General features: G+C 42.6%; 1 protein-coding gene across 33 annotated transcripts in view; it reads right to left on the bottom strand.

The window, feature by feature from the left end:
• Window positions 1–24,716, bottom strand: part of RBFOX1 (RNA binding fox-1 homolog 1) — a 2,483,553-nt gene that overhangs the window by 176,636 nt on the left and 2,282,201 nt on the right. For 28 of the 33 annotated variants that reach the window (XM_063699486.1, XM_019012245.4, XM_019012254.4 and 25 more), the window contains one exon: window positions 15,422–15,664. In XM_063699486.1, the coding sequence (XP_063555556.1) occupies window positions 15,422–15,664 (243 nt within the window). Of the gene's footprint in view, window positions 1–15,421; window positions 15,665–23,460; window positions 23,748–24,716 lie in introns of those variants that run through there. The other 5 variants (XM_055365248.2, XM_019012253.3, XM_055365237.2 and 2 more) reach the window with 4 other exon arrangements.

Below are 24,716 nucleotides of genomic sequence, written 5' to 3'. Positions count from 1 at the left end.
TCAGTACAGATGATTCCTAACTTACGATATTTCAACTTAATGATGTGGAAACAATACACATTCAGTAGAAATCATGCTTTGAGTGCCCATAAAACCATTCTGTTTTTCGTTTCAGTAGAGTACATAATAAAGTGCATGAGATATTTGACACTTCAGTATAAAAGAGGCTTTGTGTTAGATGATTATGCCCATCTGTAGGCTAATACAAGTGTTCTGTGTATCTTTAAGGTGTGCTAGGCTAAGTGATGATGTTCAGTAGGTGAAGTGTATTAAATGCATTTTCAACTTGTGATGGATTTATTGGGACATACCCCCATCATAAGTCAAGAAGCATCTGCAGTGACATAGGTCTCAATTTTAAAGGTTTTTTTTTTTAAAAAATGCAGGGCTGTGTGTATGTGTATGGGTGTTTCAAGGTGGAAGAAAATGTTGTATTTCTGCTATAACAACTCTGGCAGTCACTAAATTCTGGCATTACACAAACACATTTTTTATTTTCTTTCTGGAGTTCCACAGGGAAGTCCAGTTTGACGGAGAGGAAAGAATTTTTAAAATGTAATTCATCAGTCCAGTAAGAAATACCAAATCTTTTATTAAAAACAACCCAGAGGACCTGAAAGAGTATCATACTCAAGTGCCTATGAGGACCAGTCCATGCAGGTAGAAGGGTACACTTGGTAAAACCCTACAGGCAGCACTGGCGACTATGACAAATAGTCAGAGGGGAGGGATGACACATCCCCAACATTAGCTGCCATGTTTTGTTAGATTTTTCCATTTTTTAATCAAAGCCAGCTTATTTTGTGAAAACTTTCATTTTACAATGTAGGCAATTAATTAATTTGAGTCCAATAAAATGGCCCGATGCCTGAATGCAGCCAGCAGGCCAACAATATGTACACTTTGGCCTAGATCGGGGGTTGCCAAACTTTTTCTGTTGAGAGTCAAACAATAAGCATAATTTTGGCTCTGTGGGCCATCGAGCTCTGTCACAATTACTCAAAGTTGCTGTCATCATGCAAAAGCAGCCATAGGCAATATGTGAACCAGTTAGTGTGACTGTGTTCCAATAAAACTTTATTGACAAAAACATTGCAGGCAGGAATTGGCCCACGAGCTACAGTTTGCCAACTCCTAGCCTTGCTACTTCTGCTGATGTTAAAAGCCTGGAGAAGGCTGGAGAGAAGAGAGAAAAGGAAGAGCTGCTAAGGGGCTCTGGGCCCCATCCACAGCTAGACTAGGCAAGGAGAAAGATGGCCAACGCCCTGTATACCAGGGTGTGCATCCAACTCACATTCTCCCTTTTACTAGGTCCCCTCTGGTCTTCTCTGTCAAGAGCTTCAATGTCTCAAAAGAGGAAAAATTCCCAAATCCAATGATTAACATACCCTATCTCCCCTCGCCCCCAACATCTGCCTTCTGGAGTCAGAGAAACTCTCTGGGGCTCATCTCCCTGAAGCTGGCGCCACCCACTGTTGTCTCTTCCCCTTTTGTGGAGCCACCAGATGAATGTCACCGCCTGGAACCCCAGGCAACTCCTGGCATAATTGCTAACCCAACTCCCACTTGCAAGCCAATTAGAGGGAAGAGGGGGGACGAAACCCACCTCCTGTCATTGGAATGCTACACCTACCATTGCTTTTCTTAGTGAAAAAAAAAAAAAAGGTAGCTAGTTTCTCCCCCTAAAAAAGGCCAGGGAACAATCTATTTAAATTATAGTGTAACAATATAAAGCAAAAATGCAGAAGTCAAATACAATTTGGGTTATAATTAGCGATTTCCTTGTAGCAAGTTTCTCTGGGAAATCCAGGCTTCCTCTTGTGAGCTTGCCAAATGGTTTGAAGGCCCCTTTCACTCTATGGGGCCACTGGATGCCACTGGGGAAGCGGATGGGTTAGGAATGGGAAGGATGTGTGTGGGTTTAGTTGTATAAATTGAAGGAGTTCAGAGCTCTACAGACTTGCAGGATTGTTAAGATATTTGCCTGTAATGATATTATCATAATTGAAATAGTTAGCAGGGAATGTCATTTAGGTAAAATAAACTACTATCGGGGTAATCACACAAAATGGGTTTTGGAATCTGCCAGGCCTATGTTTACATTTGCTTCATACCTGTGCCTCAGTTCCCTCATCTGTAATTGTGGAATGATCACACCTATTTCTTGATGACTTATGTCAATGAAATACACAACATAGTGCATGGCTCATGGAAGACCCCAGCATGGACTGGGTAAGAGAGTGGACCGTGGTTGCCTTTGAATCCCATCTCTGCCCTTATCAGCCTTGTCACCTTGGGCAACATCCTTGATTTCTCTATGTTCTGGTTTTCTCATCTAGGCCATAGGGGGTTAATTATAGTCCCTGCCTCTTCTGGATGCTGTAAAAATTCAATCTGATTGTCCACAGAAAGCTGGTAGTACCACTTCCACTGGGTAACCAGTATGAGCTCACTAAATGCTAGTGATCATTACCATATATTATCAACAAATGATCGCTGCTTCCTCTTTTGTAACTTCCTTTCAGCCCAAGAAGTTTCTATTTGATGTTCCTCGTCTGACAATCAGAATGTGCATTTACATTTCTCCCTTTTAAAAGATCAGGGCAGCCCATATTGTTTGGATTGTATGATTTGCAACTCTACATTTTTTTTTTATTTTTACAAGAAAACTGCCTTTTCACTATCAAAACAAATCTGCAACATTTAAGCCTTCACATTAACTGGTCCTGATGGTCTGGTTTGTTTTGAGTGGTACAGGCTGAAAACCTTGGTTTACTGCCGAAAGAACTTGCCCGTGGAACTTCTGTCCTAAGGACACTGAGATGGCATGCAAGTCAGGTCCTCAAGCCCAGGTACATTCTGCTGCTGCTGTCAGGGTGAAGGCTTATTTTCTGGGTGGTGATGACTTTCTCCCCATGGCTCAGAAGCCAGAGAACCCACGAGCATCTCCCTGGATCTCCAGACTGTCTGGCTTACTGTCTCTTGAGAGTCTGGTTATGTTTCTACCAGGGGCAGAAGCCAGCTTCTGAACTCCTGCAGAGATTGTACAGTCACTTGGACCTAGCTCTACATCAAATGCTATAATTTGACAATTTGGCAAGCTCCACATTCTTCGGGGATACAAAGGAAGAAACCCAGACCCCCTGGTTAGTGTCCTGACCCAGAAGTAATGATTGGGACTGGAGCTGGCAGGAACGCATGACATTGCTGAATTCACACAGACCCATTGATACAACCACCAGGAGCAGCAGGAGAGAACTAGATAAAATGAAGACTTTTTTTTTTTTTTTTTTTTAAGAAGTCTGGAAGTCTTTGTGAGAATAAGGCCCACTTGTGGCTGAAACCTCTGGCTAGGAACCAAAATAGGATAGCAAAGAGAAACAGAGACTTACAGTGTACAGCTCAGCGTGCTTCTAAAGGCAGTGTCATTGGGACTTTGTCTATTTCAATGCAGAGATAACCCTGGGTATGTGTATTTTAAAAATGGCTGTAGAATCCAGGAGATGGACAGAGGAAGGGCATGGTACAGTGGGAGTTTTCTCTTAGGACATCCTTACATTGGGTTCTGCTGTGATACTCACTGTGTGACTCAGGCAGGTCACTTTCTGTCTCTGAACCTGAGCATCATTTGTAAATGAAGCAGGAAGATAAAATAGTCATCTCAAGCTCTAACATTCTATGAATCTCTGCACTGTCACACTGAAGCATCCAAGCTGTCTCTTTTATGAACCTGAAATACAGTCTCCCTTAAAGGTTCAGGTTCCTAAATTCACTTTTTTTTTTTTTTTTTTTTTTTTGAGATGGAGTCTGACTGTTTTCCAGGCTGGAGTGCAGTGGCATGATCTCAGCTCACTGCAACCTCCACCTCCTGCATTCAAGTGATTCTCCTGCCTCCGCCTCCCAAGTAGCTGGGATTACAGGTGTCCGCCACCATGCCTGGCTAATTTTTGTATTTTTAGGAGACACGGGGTTTCACTAGGTTGACTAGGCTGGTCTCGAACTCCTGACCTCAAGTGATCTGCCCATCTCAGCCTCCCAAAGTGCTGGGATTACATGCGTGAGCTACCATGCCCAGCCTAAATTCACCTCTTGTTAAAAAACAAAAAAGTTTCCAAGATTAAGTCAGAAGTTATAAATTCAGTATCTTCAGAGGCTGGACAGATAACAAAAATGAATAAAATAGTAGTGAACAAGAGAACCCAGAAAAATAAAAATTGCTGCTTATTCTTAAGAAGAAAGAAATCTAAACATCTGCAGTGGAAATTTGTCAGTGAAATTATAATAGTGGTTTAACAATCCAAAATAGCAATGATTGGATGGATGGGTAGGGACAACATCCTGTGGACAGGAAATATGTTTGCTAAATTACTACAGGGTCCCCACCAAAGGGTTGCATACCATCATGCTTGTAATTTTGTAATGCCTACCTTAATGGAGAAAACTAAAAATTTATTTTGCCAATGTCTCCAACATAAGTTAATCTCTTTAAACATGGATGTTACTTGCCTGGAAGTGAAAGTATTTGAGTTTTCTTTTTGTTGTTGTTATTGTTGTTGTTTTTAAGACAGAGTCTCATTCTGTCACTCAGGGTGGAGTGTGGTGGCATGATCTCAGCTCACTGCAAGCTCCGCCTCCCTGGTTCAAGCAATTCTCCTGCCTCAGCCACTCCTGAGCAGTGGGGATGACAAGTGCCCGCCACCACGCCTGGCTAATTTTTGTACTTTTTGTGTCGAGACAGGGTTTCACCATGTTGGCCAGGCTGGTCTTGAATCACTGGCCTCAAGTGATCCATCTGCTTTGACCTCCCAAAGTGCTGGCATTACAGGTGTGAGCCACTGTACCTGGCCTTACGTTTCCAACCCATAACTTATGTGATCTTTTTAAATATGTGCAATGAGAAGATAGAGTAGATGAACTCTTTGGCTCTCCCAGCTCTAGCATTGCAAGGTTCTGGCTGAGCCATTCCTGAAACTTCTGTTAACAGAGAATAGCCAACTTCTTTTTCCAGCCTTGAATTCAAAAATTGCATGGAATTCATAGGAACTTACTGTGCACCTAAAGACTATATGACCATGAATTAAGGGCATAAAATGATTGTTGACTAATGCATGACCCAAATACTGCCCACAAAATAGATTAATGCCTATTTCTAAGTTCATTGGAAAACACCTGTAGTCCCAGCTACTCAGGAGGCAATACTGAGCTACTGAGCTCAGTACCCTGCTATTGAGGCAGGAGGATCACTGGAGCCCCAGGAGTTTCAGGCTGCAGTGAACTAAGATGGTGCCACAGCACTCCAGCCTGGGTGATGGAGTGAGACCCCTCTCTCACATAAATAAATAAATAAAATGAAATTGCTTAATGGGGCTATCAGCTATGCAGAGGCAATTAGGTCCTTCAAACACTTATATCAGTCCTTTGTATAGCAGCCTCTATGAGCTACAGAAAGGATAGATTTAGGTGTTTGAAGGACCGAACCAAAAATAAAGACAGAGACTGCTTAGTCATCCTGAATGGGTAAATTGATGACAATAAATACAGGTGTGAATAAGCACAAAGCACCAAATGAGGACGAAGTCACGATGAAACTTGTCAGATGGCTATAATATTTGCAATGGAAATAAGCCAGTGAAGTCCCCCTAAGGAAACATTAAATCAAACCCTTAGAATATGCCTGAGCATTCCTCATTTAGCAAAAGCAAGATGTCCTCAGGTCTTAAAAACAAAACTTCAGTCATTTCCTTCTCTAATGAATCTCACTTTGTTTGCCCACGACCTAGACTTAGACCAAGAACAGCTTGTACTGATAGTTTGTACTAAAACATGAGTGATTGAAAACTATTTGTCTATAAATCATTAAATACAAAATTACCTTTAAAATAAATCTCGGAATTGGAGTTTTAGTTTGGCTCTTGAAACGGGAAATTTCACAATTCTTATGATGAATGTATTCTCCTGGATAAAACATTTTTAATGAAGAATTCGGAACCAAGGAGACCGCTCTGATTTCTCATTATGGGTACTGTAATTATTCCATAATTAGGATGGTCTATCTGGTAGAATGTTTACTATGTGTTTGTCATTGTACTAAGACCTTCATAGACATTACCGTATTAGGATTTCACAACAACTCTAAGCCTCACATATAAAAAAGAAGAGGCTCAGAGAAGTTATGTAACGTGCCTATGGTCCCACTCTGTGTCAGACAGAATGGGAATGAAAATGTCAAGCTCTGTACCTAGATTCTACTCTGCTTCTCCTGATAATATCTAAAGATATTTAACCAATGCCATTTTTTTTCACCTGTCATAACAACCTCCAATTCTGCCAAAATCTGAGGCTGAAACCCCAGTCCAAAAAAGAACATCAAACACATCGGTGTTTGATGCTCAGAGATATCCTGTTCCTGTCCACGTTATCCTAAGTTGGGATAAATCATTCATTTTGGCTCTCCAGGACTAGACCCTTTTTGATGACCAGGGTCTTTAAAATAATAAAACAGCCACAGTATTGGGTAATAAAGGTCTTTAGTTTATCCTGAAAGCCAAGGGCCATGTATTGCAGAGAATACATGGGAGTGAGAAGCATAGTGCTCAGGCTCCTAAGGAAACAAGAGACAGTACCCATGTCTTCAAATTAAATTTGAATTTTAGGAAAATAGAACTGGTATTGACAAAACAGCTCAGCCACACTGTCATCTGAAAAGACAATTTTGAAGCCACCGAAACATGTTATTGGAGTTTGCTCAAGGCGCAGGTCTCAAACAAGAGCACACTCGAAGTCTGTAATGTTGCACAGGCTTGGGTCTGCTGGGGCCCTCCCCAGGGTGAAATGAATAATTCCTTTCTGCGATAGCAATCTATTTAGAAAGGAGGCCAGTGTGGCTGGGCATGCCTGGGGGATGTCTTCTGGGCTTCCAGCCCTTAAGAATTTTGGTCTGACATGCCTGTTTTTGAGCTCTGACTCCTGCCTCTCAGCCACAGGGACATTCAGTAAGTGATTTGCCTTAGATTCTGCTTCTGTAACATGAGACGATAACACTTCATACGTGGTGGGGAGGGCCAAGATTAGTTGAGATTGCGCGTGGAAAGTGCTTAAAATATAGTCTGACATTCAATGAGCAAAAGTTATGATTTTTGAGACTTTTTCCTGTTTCTCATTTCGATGTAACTATTCACCCTATTTTTAGACGGCAACCTTCAATTATTTTGCCCAACTTTCAATGTAAGTACGTGAGGCGTAAACCCTCCTCAAAGGAAAAGAACTCTGTTGTTCTGTAATCCATCATCTGATAGTTGTTTAGAAGAAAAGAGGGAGGAGATGTGGAGAAGGGTCACAGCTGAGGAAGCGAGTAATAGAAAAAATAAGAGCAGAGAGGTTCAATGGTCAGCTTGAGCTCCTTCTGCTTCTAAGCAGAATGGAGGGTCAAATCTTGTCAAGCCCAGAGGCCAGGTCTTAACTGACCTGTTTATCTAAGCTAGAGGGCAGCCATGAAGAAACCAATCTTCATGAGAATTCTAAGCCATTGGCCAAGAGATCCTCTAGGGCAGCAGTCCCCAAACTTTTTGGTACCAGTTTTGTAGAAGACAATCTTTCCATGGACATAGTGGGGCAGGGAGGACGGTTTCAGGATGAAATGGTTGCACCTCAGATAATCAAGCATTAGATTCTCATAAGGAGCACACAATCTAGATCCCTCGCATGTGCAGTTCACAATAGGGTTCATGCTTCTCTGAGAATCGAATGCCATTGCTGATCTGACAGGAGGCAGAGCTAAAGTGGTAATGCTCACTCACCCACCACTCACCTTTTGCTGTGCAGCTCAGTTCCCAACAGGCTACAGACCGGTACTGATCTGTGGCCTGGGAGTTGGGTACCCCTATTTTAGAAGACAGCTGGAGACTGGGGAAACAGCCTGGACTTTATCAGGCAGACAAGACGTGGGTGAGGACCTCAACTGCACCATTCCCAACTCAAAGCATCTTCAACCTCTTTCTCCCTTTATTGGTGGGATTCTAACAGCATTTAAAAGGTTGATGTAACAAAACAAGATGGCGACCAAAAGAGGGCCTAGCATGGTCTTTGGACCACAGGAGGCCTCAAGCAACGGCAGCACACCTCAATTTTTCTTCTCCCGGACACCCAACAATTCTAAAAGTACTTTCTTTTGTCAAAGAGAGGGATAGCCACACCCAAACACACAGAGTCCGCAGGGACATGACCCAAGAGTTGGCTAGCACATTGAGTTGGGCAAGGGTGTGGGTGTCAGGCCTTCTTAGGTTCTGTCCATGAGGGTGCAAATCGGTGCAAGCTCTCTGTAGGGTAACTGATCAATGTCCACATCTTAAGTCCATGTACCTTTTAACCATTCACACCCAGAGGCAAACAGAGATGGACAGCAATCTTTGTACGTAGCTCTGTACTGTAGCCTGATGGTAAATATCAACAGTACAAGATTAAACCCAGAGACAACCTAAATTCCATCATTAGGATACTTCTGTACATAAAAATGCACACACACACACACACACACAAAATAATGACTGAACCCCTAAATATGATACAGAATAATCTCTGAGATATAAAGGGGGTGCCAAAGTAGGTGTTTAGATTCCAATTCTGTAATTTTGAGAATGGAAATAGTGAGTACTTATAAGATATAAAATTGAATTAGAGACAGATGATAGAGATAGAGGGAGATAAAGATAGAGATAGAGGACAAGCAGGCATATGCTTGCATTTGCATAAAACACTTCTGGAAGGAAATATAAGGTATTAGTAACTCATTTCTGGCACAGAGACTAAGAATTTGGGTTGTGGGTGTTAGGACATGTTAGTTTTCATTTTATATCCTTTTCCAGTGTCTGGCTTTTTAAACCCCAAGCCTGAATTGCTTTGATGATGATAATAATAATAGCTAGTTAGTCAAAAGGAATGCCCTGAACAAGTTTTTCCTATACCTTAGTGATTTCATCAGCTTCAAAATCAGAACTGGCATGGAAAGGGTTAAGAACAGGACACCATCATCAACCAATACCTTATCTTCCTAAAAGTATTAAGGAAATTTGGAGGCTCAGTTAACACTTCAGTGGGAAGCGGCTGAGGCCAAAGAAGAACCTGACTTTTTAAATAGTTCTTTTCCCTGTCAGTAGAGCCTCCAGCTCAGGAACCTAGCTGGGTCACCCACATTCCTTCTCCCATCAGGGCCTAGAGTTAGTGGGAAAGTGGTGGGAGCCTTTTCAACAGACTGCAGAAGCGTTAAAAATAGAAGTTAAGTTGCTATTGTAGATACATGGAGAATTCACCACTTGCAAATCTCTAATGATAATATGTCAAGAGTAAAATACCTTGTCAGGATATAATACAGTATTGGCTCTGTCAGCAATGTGATCCGTGATATGTTTGGAGGCCTACATGAAATAGAAATTCAGCAGAAAAAAAGGCCTGCAGGGACTCATCTCAGCCCGTGGGGAACTAAAAGGATGACCTGGTAAGTCTTTTCTGTCTGCATGTTACTGAGCTCTGGTTGGGAGCTCTGGGTGCATCCTCCTTCCCTTTTACAGATTCTGCACTTTGTGTTAAATCATGTGCATATATTAGATGTTCTTGGAGGCCACCAGATGGATGGATGGTTTCTCTCACCCAAAAGTACTTAGTTTCTCAAAGAAATAATGGCCTCTACGATGTCCTTAGAATGATATTAAGCGTCGTGGATACATATGTCAAAGAAGAGTTAGAGCTATTCCAGGTACAGCACTATCATATGGGGAATGACCTAGGTATCTCCCAATAATAACTTTTTGTGCAAATACAGGGTCATGGATGTAGGGTGGGGAGAACCATAGTTCTGACCCACTTTGAGGTTAAATTCGTTCCACAGGAAATTCAGAACCTGGAGTGAAGACAAGGTACACCCAATAAATGTAGGAGGAGGCAGAGACAATTTGAAGTAAACTTGTCATAGACCACGTTCTGCTGGTGTAGATCAGGAAAGGATAACTGAAAAGTCACATCTCCTTTTTGGCCAAAGAGAGATGAGTATACAGATGTAATTGTTTGTAACAAAAAACAAGATAGCCCCTTTATGATTCCCGCACTTACCCAATACCAGTTCAGAATATAAGTCCTAAAACTTCCTTCAGGATCAGCCCCAAAGCCCACCTGCTTCAGCCCCTAATGGCTGTCTTTCCTTTAAAATCCTACCTCTAAGAGTGTGTACCATCCAAACATTGCTGGAGAAGACAGAGTAGACAGCTAACCGGTCCACCATACATTTACATTCTCCAAATTCGGGCATCCATTGCCATTCAAATACTCTAGGAATTATCTAAGGCAGATTTCTGACATGTTTGCCTAAGTTCAGGAATCCTTCCTTTGATGATGCTGCCTCCATTCATGGAAAAAATGAAGGCAATGTAGATGGAACTCCTCACATTATCTCTTGACTTGAAAATTTCTCTGCATCCTCACACATTCACCCTTCCTTCTCTTCTGTTTCAAAATTGAAGTACTTCCAAATGTCAGCAGATTTATTTCTCCATTACCCAAAATGAAAAACAACCCAAATGCGCATGTGTAGGTAAATGGAGAAATAAACTGTGGCATATCCACGCAACGAAACAGTACTCAACAATGAAAAGGAAGGAGCTACAACCACATGCAACAATATGGATGAATCTAAAAATAATGATACTGAGTAAAAGAAGCCAGACAAAGAGAGCACATAATGTTTGAGGTTACTGATATAAAATTCTAGAAACTGCAAATTAAGCTATAGCAAAAGAAGCAGACCCACTGGTTTCCTGGGGATGAGGCAAGGAGGAGGAGGGGAGGATCAAAAAAGAGCAAGAAAAGACTTTGAGATAATGGACAGATTCATTATCTGGATAGCAGTAATGGTTGTGCATGCAGGTACATTTGTAAAAATGTATCAAAGTGTATACTTTAAATATATACAGCTTATTGTATGTCAACAAAGCTGTTAAAAAGTGGTTTCTTTTTTCCTAGACTACCTACTATATCTGAATACTCTTGATCCTATTCCTTCTTATCTCCTATAAAACACTTCATCACTTTCTTTCCTGCACCATTATTCCCTATCTCTTGCTTCCTGTCTTTTGTGCCCCACGTAGGGACCTTGTGGGCATAAATTAGTTGAATCTAAATCAACTGTCTTACCAACTGCTTTCTCTGACCTCTTTGCTTCTCAGATGCAATCTCTTCTTTCTCCTCATCACTCCAAATATTTATAATGGGCAATGCCCACCCACTCCAACATATCACACTTACTCCTCAACTCTTGTCCCTTCTGCATCTCTCTCCACTATTCTAGCAAAACTACTGTCTTCTAGGTCTTTAAAGACATCCAAACTGTTACTTCAATAATGTCTTCTCAGTTTATACCCTCCAGGCTGTATAGCCCAACATTCAACTGGTTGAATGCCCAATCTGAACATCCCATTGATGTCTTATTCAATAGTTCCTCTTCCTTCAAACCCCACCCCATGAGCTCTCCAATGTTCTGTCCTTGTCTTTCTCTTCACTCCCTACTCTTGATGAATACCAATTCAAGCTTCTTTGTACAAAAGGTTCACCATGCTGCCTTTAGCTCTGACAAGATTCTGTCTACTTAGTTTCTTTAATGATTTATTCTGAAGGCATCTCATCATGAACTCTGATGAAATGGTCTTCATTCCATGTATTTGGATATGAAGCTCCTCAGTGACCCCAGGGCTGGGACACTCAGTACCAGCCTCACCCACTGAATGAAGATAACACCACACAAGCCAGGAATGGAGATTGATTCCCACAAGAGGGCTTATATGGGACGAATCCAAGAGCTTTTCACAGGTGGTGACTGGAGCCTGAACTTGCAGGACAGAGCCAGAGAGCTGAGGTGAGGACGAGGAAGCCAACTCAGGATGGTTTACCATTAGAAGCTGATGGACATGTTCCAAAAACCAGGCTGTGTCCATCCTCCGCCTGGACTTTTTATTGTATGGGCCAACATGCTTCCTACTGAGTTTTCTCTTTCCTGTAACCAGAAGACTCTGAAAGGTATAACCCTCTGACTATGATTTTGAAAATGTTTTCTCCTACTGTCATTATGACAGACAAAACCTGTGAAAACGTATATGCTAGAATTTGGCACGTTATCATAATTAACAGAAAGCAAATCCTATATTCTCCTAAGGCTCTCCAAGGAAAGAGAGCTTGTCTGCACATCAGATTATCTTGCTGCAGTGCCTGGGGCACTGTGGACACCCAACACGCTATTTAAATTCAATTGTGTTCATCTCTAAAGTGTTCTTTTTGCAGGGCAAAGATGTGAAGCATCTCAACTCCCCAACTAGATTAAATTTCCTTTAAGCTAGGCATCGCTAACCCTTCCTTTTTATGTCTCATTTCATAACTCTTCTGGCTTAAACTCTTTTTAATGGTTTCCCGTTGCTTATAACGTGGAATTTCAACCCCTTATCAGACCCACCAGGTCTGTAGGATGTCAAATCCCTGCTAATTCCTCCCAGTTCATCTTTTGCCACATCACCTCCAAATCCCCTTCATCATGCCCAAAACATACTGGCCTCTGCTTAGGACTTTGAGTGAGCCCAGATCTTTCCAACTTTAGGACCTTTGACTGTGCTATTCCCTCTGCCTGGGATGCTTTGTCTTATCACCTTAAGCATCATCTCCTTAAAGAAATGCTCTCAGACTACACGTTTGCAGGTAGCAGCTCTGTTCTTTTTTAATTTTCCTACGGTACCCATATTTTCCTTAAGACATCTATCACTCATGCTATTTGCCACATGCTCAGTTTCTGCCTCTCATACTAAGCTACAAGAGTTAAAGATCATTTTGTTTGGTTCAACCATGGCAGCTAGTATGAATCCTGGCCCTAATAGAAGCTTAATAAATATTTGTGAATAAATAAATGAATACATAAAATTTCCACAGCAGTTAGCTTAATAAATAATGTCTGATTGGATCTTTTTTCAAAATCTGAAAATAACCTATCCAGGCATTACTACTATTAATTATCACAAAATAGCCAACAAACAGTAAACGACATCCCCATCACTACTACCTGGTAGTCAACGCAAAAGCAACAAACACCTGCTGAACCAGCGCACTCATTTAACAGGCCCATGCCTAAGGCACAGCAACTAAATACAAAAAAGTCAGCAGCAGGAGTGTTCAGAAGAACCAGAATGTGGAGACAACCCAAATATCCATCAATGGACTAATGAATAAATAAACATGCTCTATCCATACAGTGGGATACTCCACATGAATGAACCTAGACAACATCATGTTAAGAGAAAGAAGCCAGACACAAAAAGCTATCTCTAAGGCAGACTGGTGGTTGCCAGGGGCTGGAGAGAGGGAGAATGGGGAGTGTGTGCTTAATGGGTATGGGGTTTCCTTTTGGGGTGGTAGGAACATTCTCAAACTAGATAATGGTGGTGGTTTTGCACTACATTGTCAATATACTGAATACTAGTGAAATGTGCACAGGATTAAAATGGTTAAGTTTTATGTTATATGTATTTTACTCCAATAAATTAAAAAGGGAGGGAGGCAACTAAAAATTTCAGAATGTATACTATTTTTAAAAAAAATCTTCAAAACTAGGCCGGGCGCGGTGGCTCACGCCTGTAATCCCAGCACTTTGGGAGGCCGAGACAGGCAGATCGCGAGGTCAGGAGATTGAGATCACCCTGGATAACACAGTGAAATCCCGTCTCTACCAAAAATACAAAAAATCAGCCGGACATAGTGGCGGGTGCCTGTAGTCCCAGCTACTCGGGAGACTGAGGCAGGAGAATGGCGTGAACCTGGGAGGTGGAGCATGCAGTGAGCCGACATCGCGCCACCGCACTCCAGCCTGGGCAACAGAGTGAGACCCCATCTCAAAAAAAAAAAAACCCAAAAAACGTCAAAACTAGCCTCCAAATGAATGAGGTGGCAAGTAGCAAAGTTAATCAGTGTTTTCTTTTATCACAGGAAATGTATCATGCTTCAAAGCCATAAACTTCTTCACAAATACTGGCTTTCCTGAGGTCTTGGGACAGGACGAAGAGGCAGAATTGCCTTACACTTAAAAAATGTTCCAGACGAGAGGATTGGGGTGCCCACGCTTCTAAAGAATTCTGCAGAAAAAGGTTCCCAAATGCATGTTCCATATAGGTTTTGTGGTATGCATGATTACTTTAGGTGGCACACAAATGAACATTATTTAATTTTACTATAAATATTTTCATTTAGAGTTATATTTGATTAATGATCAAAACACCAGTTTTCATTTACAGTGATGATAAAATGTTTCCGTTTACATGCCTGTTTCTAATCCATTTAATCATTTGTATGCAATAAAATTTACTCTTTATGGTGTATAAAGTCATGTAACCGTCACCATTAAGATACAGGACAATTCCCTTATTCATCAAAATTCTCTCACCCTGCCTCTTTCTAGCCCCTGCCCTTTGGTCCAGCAATAAAAATGAAGAAACCAGGGACAAACACCGCAACCTGGATGAATCTCAAATGTATTAGGCTAAGGTAAAGAAGCGAGGTTCAGAGCTTTGAGGTATGAACGAGGAGTGGCTGCAAAGGGGCACGAGATTTGTATTTAGGCTGACGGAAATGTTCTGAAATTAGATGGCGGCAATCATCGCACAACTCCGTAAATATGCTAAAAATCAGTGAACTGTACACCTAAAAATATACTAATTTTATGGTATGTAAATTATAATTCCACAAAGACTTTATTTTTCTTTATTTAGAGACAGAGTTTCACTCTGTGACCTAGGCTGGAGTTCAGTGGAGCAATCTTAGCTCACTGCAGCCTCAAACTCCTGGCCTCAAGCCATCCTCCCACCTCAGTCTCCCAAGTAGCTGGGACTACAGGCATGCACCATTACACTCGGGTAAATTTTAAATTTCTTGTAGAGATGAGGTCTCACTTTGTTGCCCAGGCTATTCTCGAACTCTTGTCTTCAAACGATTCTCCCATCTCGGCCTCCCAAAGTGCTGGGATCACAGGCATGAGCCACCATACCCAGCCGCCGTAAGACTTAAAAAAAAAATTATCTTACATCAAAATTTTTTTTTAAAAAAAAAAATGAGATTTCATTGGGATGACATTCTAGAAAGGCAAAAAACTATAGGAATAGAAAATTGATAAATGTGCCCCTTTACAAATAAATGAAATTAATGAAAAAATCCGTTGATTTAAATGAACGCTAAGAATGAATGCATGGAAATGAGGTAACCTTCAGGAAGCTGGTATGATGAGGGTGGGCTGAGGGACTGATCTGTTTCCCAGAGTCCCTGGGTAGATGGGGGTGCACCCCTGCTGCCATTACCAGGGCTGGGGGCGCCTCCCCATAACCTCCCACCCGTAGCAAACACGTCCACTTACTGTGGCGGTGCCGGAGACGGTCTGGGCGCTCGTGTCCGCCGGGCTCTGCTCGGAGTGCGTCTGGGCGGGAGGGTACAGGTTTAACGTGTGCTCGGGAACCGTGGTCTGGCCTGTGTACTCTGGCGCGGGGTGCGGATGAGGGGCCGTGTATTCCGCGGGGATACCGTTCTGCGGGGGAGCAAACTGGGCCGAAGCGTAAGGCTGAGCCATTGTGTCAGGGGCAGCGGCTGCTTCCTGATTACCCTGAAAAATCAAAACGGTGCAGAGAGGGAGAGAACATCATGAGGAGCCACCATGGAGAAACCTTCCTCCCAGATCCCAGGACGATCGTGCACTGCGTACTTTCTAGGGGTCACCATGGTGCCACCAGCCTGAGATGGACCAATCTCAGGTCATCTTCACCAGACCCTATAAGGAAACAGTAACCATCACTTCTCCCCATTTTACAGATGCAGAAACCGAGGCTTGGAAAGATAAAGATAAAGTCGGTTTTTCCAAGCCACCCAGCCTAATATTCAAAGATATGAGGGTCTGTGGCTTTACTAGATGGATTTTTTTTTTTTTTGGCAGATCCTTTTTATTTCATTCCCATTTTGGAAGCTGTGAGCATTTAGTTGTCCGCAGTGACAGCAGAACCTTGATTTGATACTTAAAGTGCCAAGAGAGACTAAATTGAACGGGTGTGTTCTTGAGAGGAGAGACAATTTATGTAAGCATTTGAATTTAATCAAAGTTTTATGTGACTTGGCTCACATAATGGGAAGAGGGAGTATCCTTTTAATGGTCCCAGTGTCTGTGTCGTAGTGTGTTATGTTGTGTCTGTGTGTGTGTGTGTGTGTGTGTGTGTCTGTGTGTGTGTATGTGTGTGTGATGTCTCCAGTGCCAAAATGAAGCAGCTGATACAAATTCAGGGCCTAATTTGGACAAAGATTGTCCTCTCTGACATCCCCATTTTAAGCATTACTGAAAAATATTGGATTTAACTCTTAGTCTCATTAGTCAATGCCTCTCCCTCCCTGCCTTATTTTTTTATGAGCACAGAGTATTATATAACAATTCATTCTTCAGATCTAGGCAAAACAGGCAGTGTGACAATTACAGCCAACTCAAAAGAATTTTAAAAACACACACAACAAAAACCTGAATTCAAATGCTTCCATTTCAGGAAACAGCTTTCTCTCTCTACCTCCTCCTCCACAGTTCTACCACAACACACACACACACACACACACACACACACACACACACACACACACGGCATAAGAAATTGTAACCCAAAGGTCTAAACTTTCCATGGTCTCAGGAGATGGGATCACACAGTCAGAAAGACAGAGAGAGGAAAAAAACTTAGCAATTAAGCATACCAAATAGCTGCCTCTCCCATTGTCTGTGGTCAATTAGATGTGACTTTAGCCCTCATATAATGATACTAGGGCAAAAATATCAGAATTTCTCCTTATCTCTTCAGTACTTGCCACCAACATCCGAAATCCTCTTTCTCTAAAGCAATTTGAGTGCAGCAAAAACATGATGACAGAAAGAAGAGAGGGAAAAAAAAAGTTTGTTCTCAGAGCAGCACACAGAGCTGGTGCATTTGTTTAGAAGGGACCTTAATTAGAATGTTAAAGATGACACTTGGAAGAGAACTAAGCTTAGGATAAGTTTAAACATTTTACAAGTAAATCATTCCCATCAGGCTCTTCCCTCCTCCAGACAAATTTCGCCAAATGTCTGTGCCACTGGAAACAAAAGGGCACGAGCATTTCTTTCTCTTTCTAACATTTTCCCATAGCACTGGGGCCATGGAGGGTGTGCCTATGCTGAGGCTGAGTTGCTATCCATGAGCAGTTAACCCTGTCCATCCTTGGGAAGCCAAAGAAGACATGTAGTGATATTGCTGGTCTGTCTCCACTCATGTTTCTTCAACAAGACCCCAGTTTCCTTTTGGGGGACAGTCCCACTCTCAGCCTGTATGGTGCAGATACAGTTGAACCCAGCTCCTAGTCGCTGCGAGATGAGCCATAGGACACCAGCCTGGCCAATCAGATGGTCCCACTGAGATAGTCCCATGGATTTGGGTTCATGCACATCTATCTAGTGAGTCCATTAGTGCGTTAAGCCCTAGTCACACCACTGAGTCCCAGTCACCCTGGGATTTTGCTGTAGTTTTGGGGAAGAAGTTCTCTTTCCACTGTGATGGGCAGCTGTAAAAATATCATAAGCCTGGAGTTGCCAAGAACTGACACTTAGGGTGGGCATGTTGCCTCACGCCTGTAATTCCAGCACTTTGGGAGGCCAAGGTGGGTGGATCACTTGAGGTCAGGAGTTCAAAACCAGACTGGGCAACATGGTGAAACCCTGCCTCTACTAAAAATACAAAAATTAGCCAGGCATGGTGGCACATGCCTGTAATCTTAGCTACTCCGGACACTGAGGCAGGAGAACCACTTGAATGTGGGAGGTGGAAGTTGCAGTGAGCTGAGAGTGCACCACTGCACTCCAGCCTGGGCCACAGAGCAAGATTCCATCTCAACAACAACAACAACAACAAAGAACTGCCACTTGAAGGGGACCTCCCTACAGGTGAGGCCAACCTAGAGGAAAATGGAGAGAAGAAACTGAGGAACAGAGAGGTTTCTACTGAGTCCCAGTGACATCATTTGAAGTGTTGAATTCAGCTTTACCCGCAGTTAGCACCATCCCTGTTTGTTTTAGTTACACAAGTCAGTAAATGTCCCATATTTTAACAGCTTTACTAAGATACCATTAACATAAAAATTATACATGTAAGGTGTATAACTTGATGTTTTGACATATGTATACATTGTGAAGTGACCACATTCCAGGTAATTAGCATATCCATCACTTCTACATGATTTCCATTTGTGTGTGTGTGTGTGTGTGTATGTGTGTGTGGTGAGATTTAATTTAAGATCTATCCTCTTAGCACATTTCCAGTATATAATACAGTATTTTTAACTCTTGTTTCCATGATGTACTTAAATCTCCAGAATGTATCTGTCTTGCAAAACTGACACTTTGTACCCTTTGTCTCATTTTTTAAGCTACTTTTTCTGTTACTTACAACCAAAAGGGTCTTGACTAATTAAAAAAAAACTTCTGCTGTTTTATAACTAAACTAGCATCTTTTCTTTTTCTGGGCTGTTCAAGGAACATATCCTTCTGTACAGAAATTTCATAGCGATGTCACTTCTCTATGGGTGATGAAAAGCCCCAGAAATGTTGGGATCTTGGGAACCATCTGATGAGAAATTCACTGTGCCAGAGGCAGCTTCTGCTCAAAGATCTGTTTCTGCCTCCCCAACCTTCTACCTGGCCCATCTCTGAAGTGAAAGGTAGACTTGTGTAAACTCTTACAGGGAAGCACAGAATAATCACACAAGCAGTGGTACAGACAATGATCATATGAAGACAAAGGCTTCCCTCCTCTACCTCCAGCAGAAGATACTTTCACCAGGAACATATATAACCCTGGGGCTTTCCATCAGTGCAGAGCAAGCTCAGGAAAAGTGGCCCATGCCTACTAGTTCTTGCAAAAGAGCTAAGGCTCCTTGTAGACTTCGAGCTATCTCTATATTGAAGACAGAAGGGTCATGCCCTCCAGAAGCTTATGGTCAGTTAAGGGAGAAGAGCTCCATCCTCTCAACCCCATCAAGTCTTCACATTTACCGCCCCTCAGCTTGGAAAGCCTCACCTACCCCCTTGCCCAACTAGTCCTTACTCTTCCTTCAGTCCGCATCAAGAGTCCCTCCTCCAGCAGGCTTTCCTTGATGCTGAAACCTGGTCAGTTGCCCATCCCCTCTGCTCCACTGCAGCTAGTGGCCACAGCTCACACAGCACCAAGCACTGCCATGGCCTGATTATTTGTCTGTGAGCTCCCTGAAAACAGGACACTGTGACATATTCCCTGTCCCATCTCCATGGTCCAACAGCATACTAGCTGCAAAGTGGACATTTATAAATGTTTGCCAAGTGAATATGTGCTTGAAAAATGACCTCTGGGCTCTGTAAAGCCTAGTCTGGCAGCAGGAGATAGGGTAGGGGGATGAAGAGCGGACCTAGCAAACGACTCATGAGGCAAACCTGGCCCAAATTTTGTTTTTGTAAATACAGTTTTATTGGAACAAATCCATGCTCATTTGTTTACTGTCTGTAGCCACTTTTGTACTACAAAGGCAGAGTTGGGTAGCTGTGACAGAGACTGCCCAGCCCACCAAGACTGAATGATCTATCATCTGGTCCTTTGTGGAAAATGTTTTCTAATAGCTGTGGCAGAATGTCATTAGATATGGGATCACCAGTTAAGAAGCCATTATTGCATAAATAGTTTGGGCAGGAAATAAAGCAGGCAGTGAAGTAGAAAGAGAGAGAAAGGGGCTGTATACTCTCCAAACCAAAGAGGGGTGATAGCTAGACTTGGAGACTGGCAATATTGAAAATGGTGCAAAAACAGTGAGTCAGAATCTTTTGGGGAATTTACTTTCCATCCGCAGATCTTTGACCTGTAAACTCACATGCACACAGGCTTTAAATCTGCATAAGTGGGCTTATGAGCAGAAGGTTCATGATGGCCTCAGACTTCCATGAAAAGCAGCACCTTCTCCTCACTGGTCCTCAGAAGAAAACCTAATAGGTGGCAGGCACTGTGCTGGGCGCCTCATACCGGTAGTTCTTACAGAGGTGTGACTGCTCCCCACAGGACATTAGGCAATGACTGGAGACAGTTTTGTCACAAATGAGGGAGGATGTGCTACTGCCATCTAGTGGGTGGAGGCCAGGCATGCTGCTAAACATCTTACAGTGTACAGGACTGCCGTGAACCACAAAAGACTGTCCCACCCCAAATGTTAATAGTGCCAAGGTCCAGAATCCCTACTTTGCGTGCAATGCATCTCTAATCTCAATTCACCTTGTCATCAAAGATGCTCCAGACCAAAGCTGGGAAATAATTATTCGAGGTCACAGTCACAGGTAGTTGTCAGGGAAGCCAAGAGTTAAACCAAGGCATTTCTCATCTAGCAAGAGATCACCTGGTGGAGAGTTCACTTCATTCATTCATTCATTCATTATTTTTATTTTTATTTTTTTGAGACAGAGTTTTGCTCCTGTTACCCAAGCTGGAGTGTAACGGTGGGATCTCGGCTCACTGCAACCTCCTCCTCCCAGGTTCAAGTGATTCTCCTGCCTCAGCCTCCAGAGTAGCTGGGATTACAGGCACCCGCCATGATGACTGGCTAATTTTTTGTATTTTTAGTAGAGACGGGGTTTTACTATGTTGGCCAGGCTGGTCCCGAACTGCTGGCCTCAAGTGATCCATCCGCCTTGTCCTCCCAAAGTGCTGGGATTACAGACATGAGCCACCGCGCCTGTCCACTTCCCATTTTTAAATAAGCAATGCCCTCTCTATCACATACACCATGGACCTGTGTTTAGCTGTTGGTATGTTACTCCCTGTGAGGAAGCCAGGGACTAGGGTAGTTGATTCAAATATGCCAGCAATTCCAATGGCCAGGTTGGGTGGGTGACCATTCGAAAGGAGTGGGGCAGCAGCCTGGGAAACTTCTGCACTACCTCAAGCCTGACGCCTGACTTTGAAATGCTTTGAGGCTATCCGAGGAAAGGCAAGGGCCAGGTGGGGGCACCACTGGTGCCAAAGCAAGCCACCCACCTCTACCATGAGTTGTGCAATTCTGGCAAACACAGAGCACCATGCTCTAGGGACTGAGTCCATGGTAGCCAAGGAGCCTGCAGTTAGCATCCAGGAACATGGGGCTCCAGATTTCATCCTGTACCTGGAGTTCTCAAACAGATGTTGGTGGGACCCCCTACAGTTACTTATTAACACTGACAGCCTTTCCAGAGAGACCCTAATTAATATTCCCAACATTTGCACTTTAGGCTAATTACAGCTAATATTTAATTAAGACCATTGTACTTCCTGTGGAATTATTTTTCACCTTCAAATGGCTCCAGAGATGTCTTTGTTTCCTCCCTAGTGACATTCCTGGATTCTTAGCTTGGCTGAAATGTATTTTCTGGAAAAATACACTGACATTAAGGGCACCTTTTCCACTCCAGGTCACAGCAAATCCTAGGCACACGAACAGGCTCCTGGGTTGGAAGCTGAAGCCAACTTCATGTAGGGGACAGTGACAGGCAAAATTATTTGGAGCATTCTGACTAGACATTCCCTCATTTGCAGAAGCTGCCTTCTTTCTTCTACTCCAATGCCAAACCCCCACCTTTCCCTAAATAAGTGGAATGATTAGAGAGCTTCTGATATCTGCAGAGTCAGGGTGCTTGTGGGTGTTCCTAGTTGATGAGCAGGATGATCTGCCTCACAAGTGTTCCCCACATCATCAAGCAAATGCTTCAGGAGCTTTTGCAAACTTAACATTTAATTTCAGTGCCTGGACTTTCTTGAGTTGTTGCTCAGTACACAAAAGGAGGATGAAAGAAGGCCAAGATCTCACGCTTTAAGACCCACTATTGCTACTGCACAACTGACTAGAAGCTTGAAATAAACAACATTTATTAGGATAAACACAGAAGAAACTTCCTTGTCCTCAGTCACCAAACCTCTCAGTCAACGAGAGCAACTCAACGACAGCAGGATGATGGAAACCTGTCATTACTTAAGACACCCCAACGTGTAGCTTTCATGCCAGTTACCAAGAGCAAAAGGATTATTAAAATGCAACCAAGTCTGATTCATAAAAGCAAAAAAAAAAAAGTCATTTCAATTTAAATATTTTACTGAAGCATGAAATAGCCCGGCTATCATTGCTATTTTAAGACAAACACTGTAATCTGACTATTAGCATAGTGTGTCGACTCTTGTATGCATGCAATCAGAGGGCCACTCTTCTGATGCTCAGAGAATTTCTTTGGTCCCTAAAATATCCTGAACCCTGAATTTTCTCTCTGAAGTGGACTCAGGAGACAGAGTCAGAGAGAAAATAAGATGATAGAGTTTTGTTGTTGTTGTTGTTTTTTCCCCAAGACATTGCCTTTCTCCCATTTGTTGCCCTGAGTGGTTTAATAAAGTAGTTTTGAGAAACTAACAAGAGAAACAAGAGTGGTAGCCAGTCAGGCTTTGCAAAACCTTTTGGCTGAAAATAGAATGCAAACCGTATTTCAACTGAAAAATAATCTTTAAGTGGCCGAACAGGAAATGGGTCTATTCTTTTCCATGTAACTACCTGACTTTCACTGAGAAGGCAAAGTACCAGCTTTCATAGCCGTCCAGGTGAACTTTAAAATAGGCAAGTATTTTCCTGTGTGGGTATGTGTGTGTGCACACTCACACGCCTGTATTTCCCCACCTTTATAGTCAAACTTCTTGAGCACACCCTCCCTTTCTGCATCTGGAATTTACTTGTCCCCAGTTTATTTCCTGCTGTGGAGAACCTCCTCTGGCCTAAACTCAACCCTTATAATGAAGAAATGCATAGGAATTGTCAAAACCTAATAAGCCAGCTGATCACATATGCCCACACAGCCCAGGAAAGCAGCAGCTCCTGCAGTGGCACCCCCCACCAGCATGGACTCACTGGAGGAAAACTATCCATTCTTGATGGTTGCTTGCAGTTTTCAGTCTTGCTGACAGTTTGTTTTACTTTAGTTTAGGAGCATGGTCTACGCCACTTCTCTGGCAAGAAATCGCGCATATTCAGAGAAACCCTCTTGTGCAGAACTGAATTGAGCTAAACTGCATCATGCCCTAGGGGCATTCAAACAAAGAAGAAAAATGAAAAAGGACACCATTAACCTGCTGGTTCTAAGATCAGCTCAGTTCCACACATCAAGCAGAAAGCGCGCGCGCACACACACACACACACACACACACATACACACACACACTCTCTTCACCAAAACTCCTCTCCTTTCCCCAGGCATGATTCAAGGAGCAAGCCAGGTATCACCGACAGCACGGACTTAACACAAGAAAAGCTTTCAGCTTCATTCAAATCACAATTTTGAGTGAAAGATTAAATGGAAAAAAAAACCAAAAATACCTGCTGCACCATCCTGCTTCCTTTCTCCTCCATAAACTTAGCAGCTGTTCTTGTCCCACACCACAAAGCATCTGCCCCAAGCACGCCTCAATTACGAGCGAGGGTGTGCGCGCTGTGCAATGTGTGGATGATCGGGGTGTTGAGGAAGGTGGGGGGCTGAGGCCGCCTGGCTGACCTCCCCCTCAACATCTGACTGCTCCCAAAACCAACCCAGATGGCACTTTTTCTGCCAGGAAGGCCTGGCCCATCAATCACAGCTTGCTCCTCCTCTGGCTCCTACTCTCAGTTTCACAGCGCACCACTGAGCAGATGATTATATAGAGGAGGAAGGGAAAAAAAAAAAAACCAAAAAAAAAACAACCCAGTGCTCGACCACATTAATAGATGTTTAAAAAACATTAGAAATGCGATTCTATGCATCTCATCGCCTGGAGCTGGAATTTTTCATTACTAAACTAAATATATGGTATGCAAAGTTATAAAATCCAGCAGGGAGCTTGCTACTATCTTATTTTTTCTTAAGAGGGGAGGGCAAACATTCAGGGATAAAAGGGAAGAGATAGAGGAAGGATGAAAACAGTTTAAAGAGATAGAGAGATAGCAATAGGTAAATTTTGAAAAATACTGTGAGTACATCAGAGAGCATGAATTTGTAATAAAGCTGTGTGGTTAACTGCAAATCGATCTTAAAAATATCATAACTGATGACGACTTGGAAGATTTTGAAATCCAGCTCTTTTGCAGACTGGCTGTGTAATCTTAGACAAGTTATTGTGATACTCCAAGCACTAGTTTTTGCTTCTGTTTAATGGGACCAATGATGAGTAGCTTCACCATATTACTGTAAGGATCTAATTAAAAATCACATCACCAAAAGCCACACACAGACACACACACACACACACACAAACACACACACACAGGGCTTGGCTCCTAGTACACATTATGTAAATGAATTCATTCATTCACATTTAATGCAACGGTAAGCAAAATCCAAAACCATCTTTGTCCCTAGAGACCTTACGGTCAAGTGCAGCAGCAGACTTCAAGAAACAAAAAATAAATACGAAGATGACTGCAATATTCCAGGGGTGACAAATGCTATCAAGAAAAAGTACAGGGGTCTTGCTTTCTCCTTTTCTTGGACTTTTGTCTTTTCATGGCTTATCGTTTTCTTTTCTCTCTCCCAGTGAGCAAAAACAAGAACTCATACAAAAAATTCCCCAGTGAAATCCCACATCAATGCCAAATGCAGC

Source organism: Gorilla gorilla, chromosome 18, assembly GCF_029281585.2.
Source record: "Gorilla gorilla gorilla isolate KB3781 chromosome 18, NHGRI_mGorGor1-v2.1_pri, whole genome shotgun sequence".
In the NCBI taxonomy this organism is placed as follows: domain Eukaryota; kingdom Metazoa; phylum Chordata; class Mammalia; order Primates; family Hominidae; genus Gorilla; species Gorilla gorilla.
This window is presented reverse-complemented; position numbering and strand designations above follow the sequence as displayed.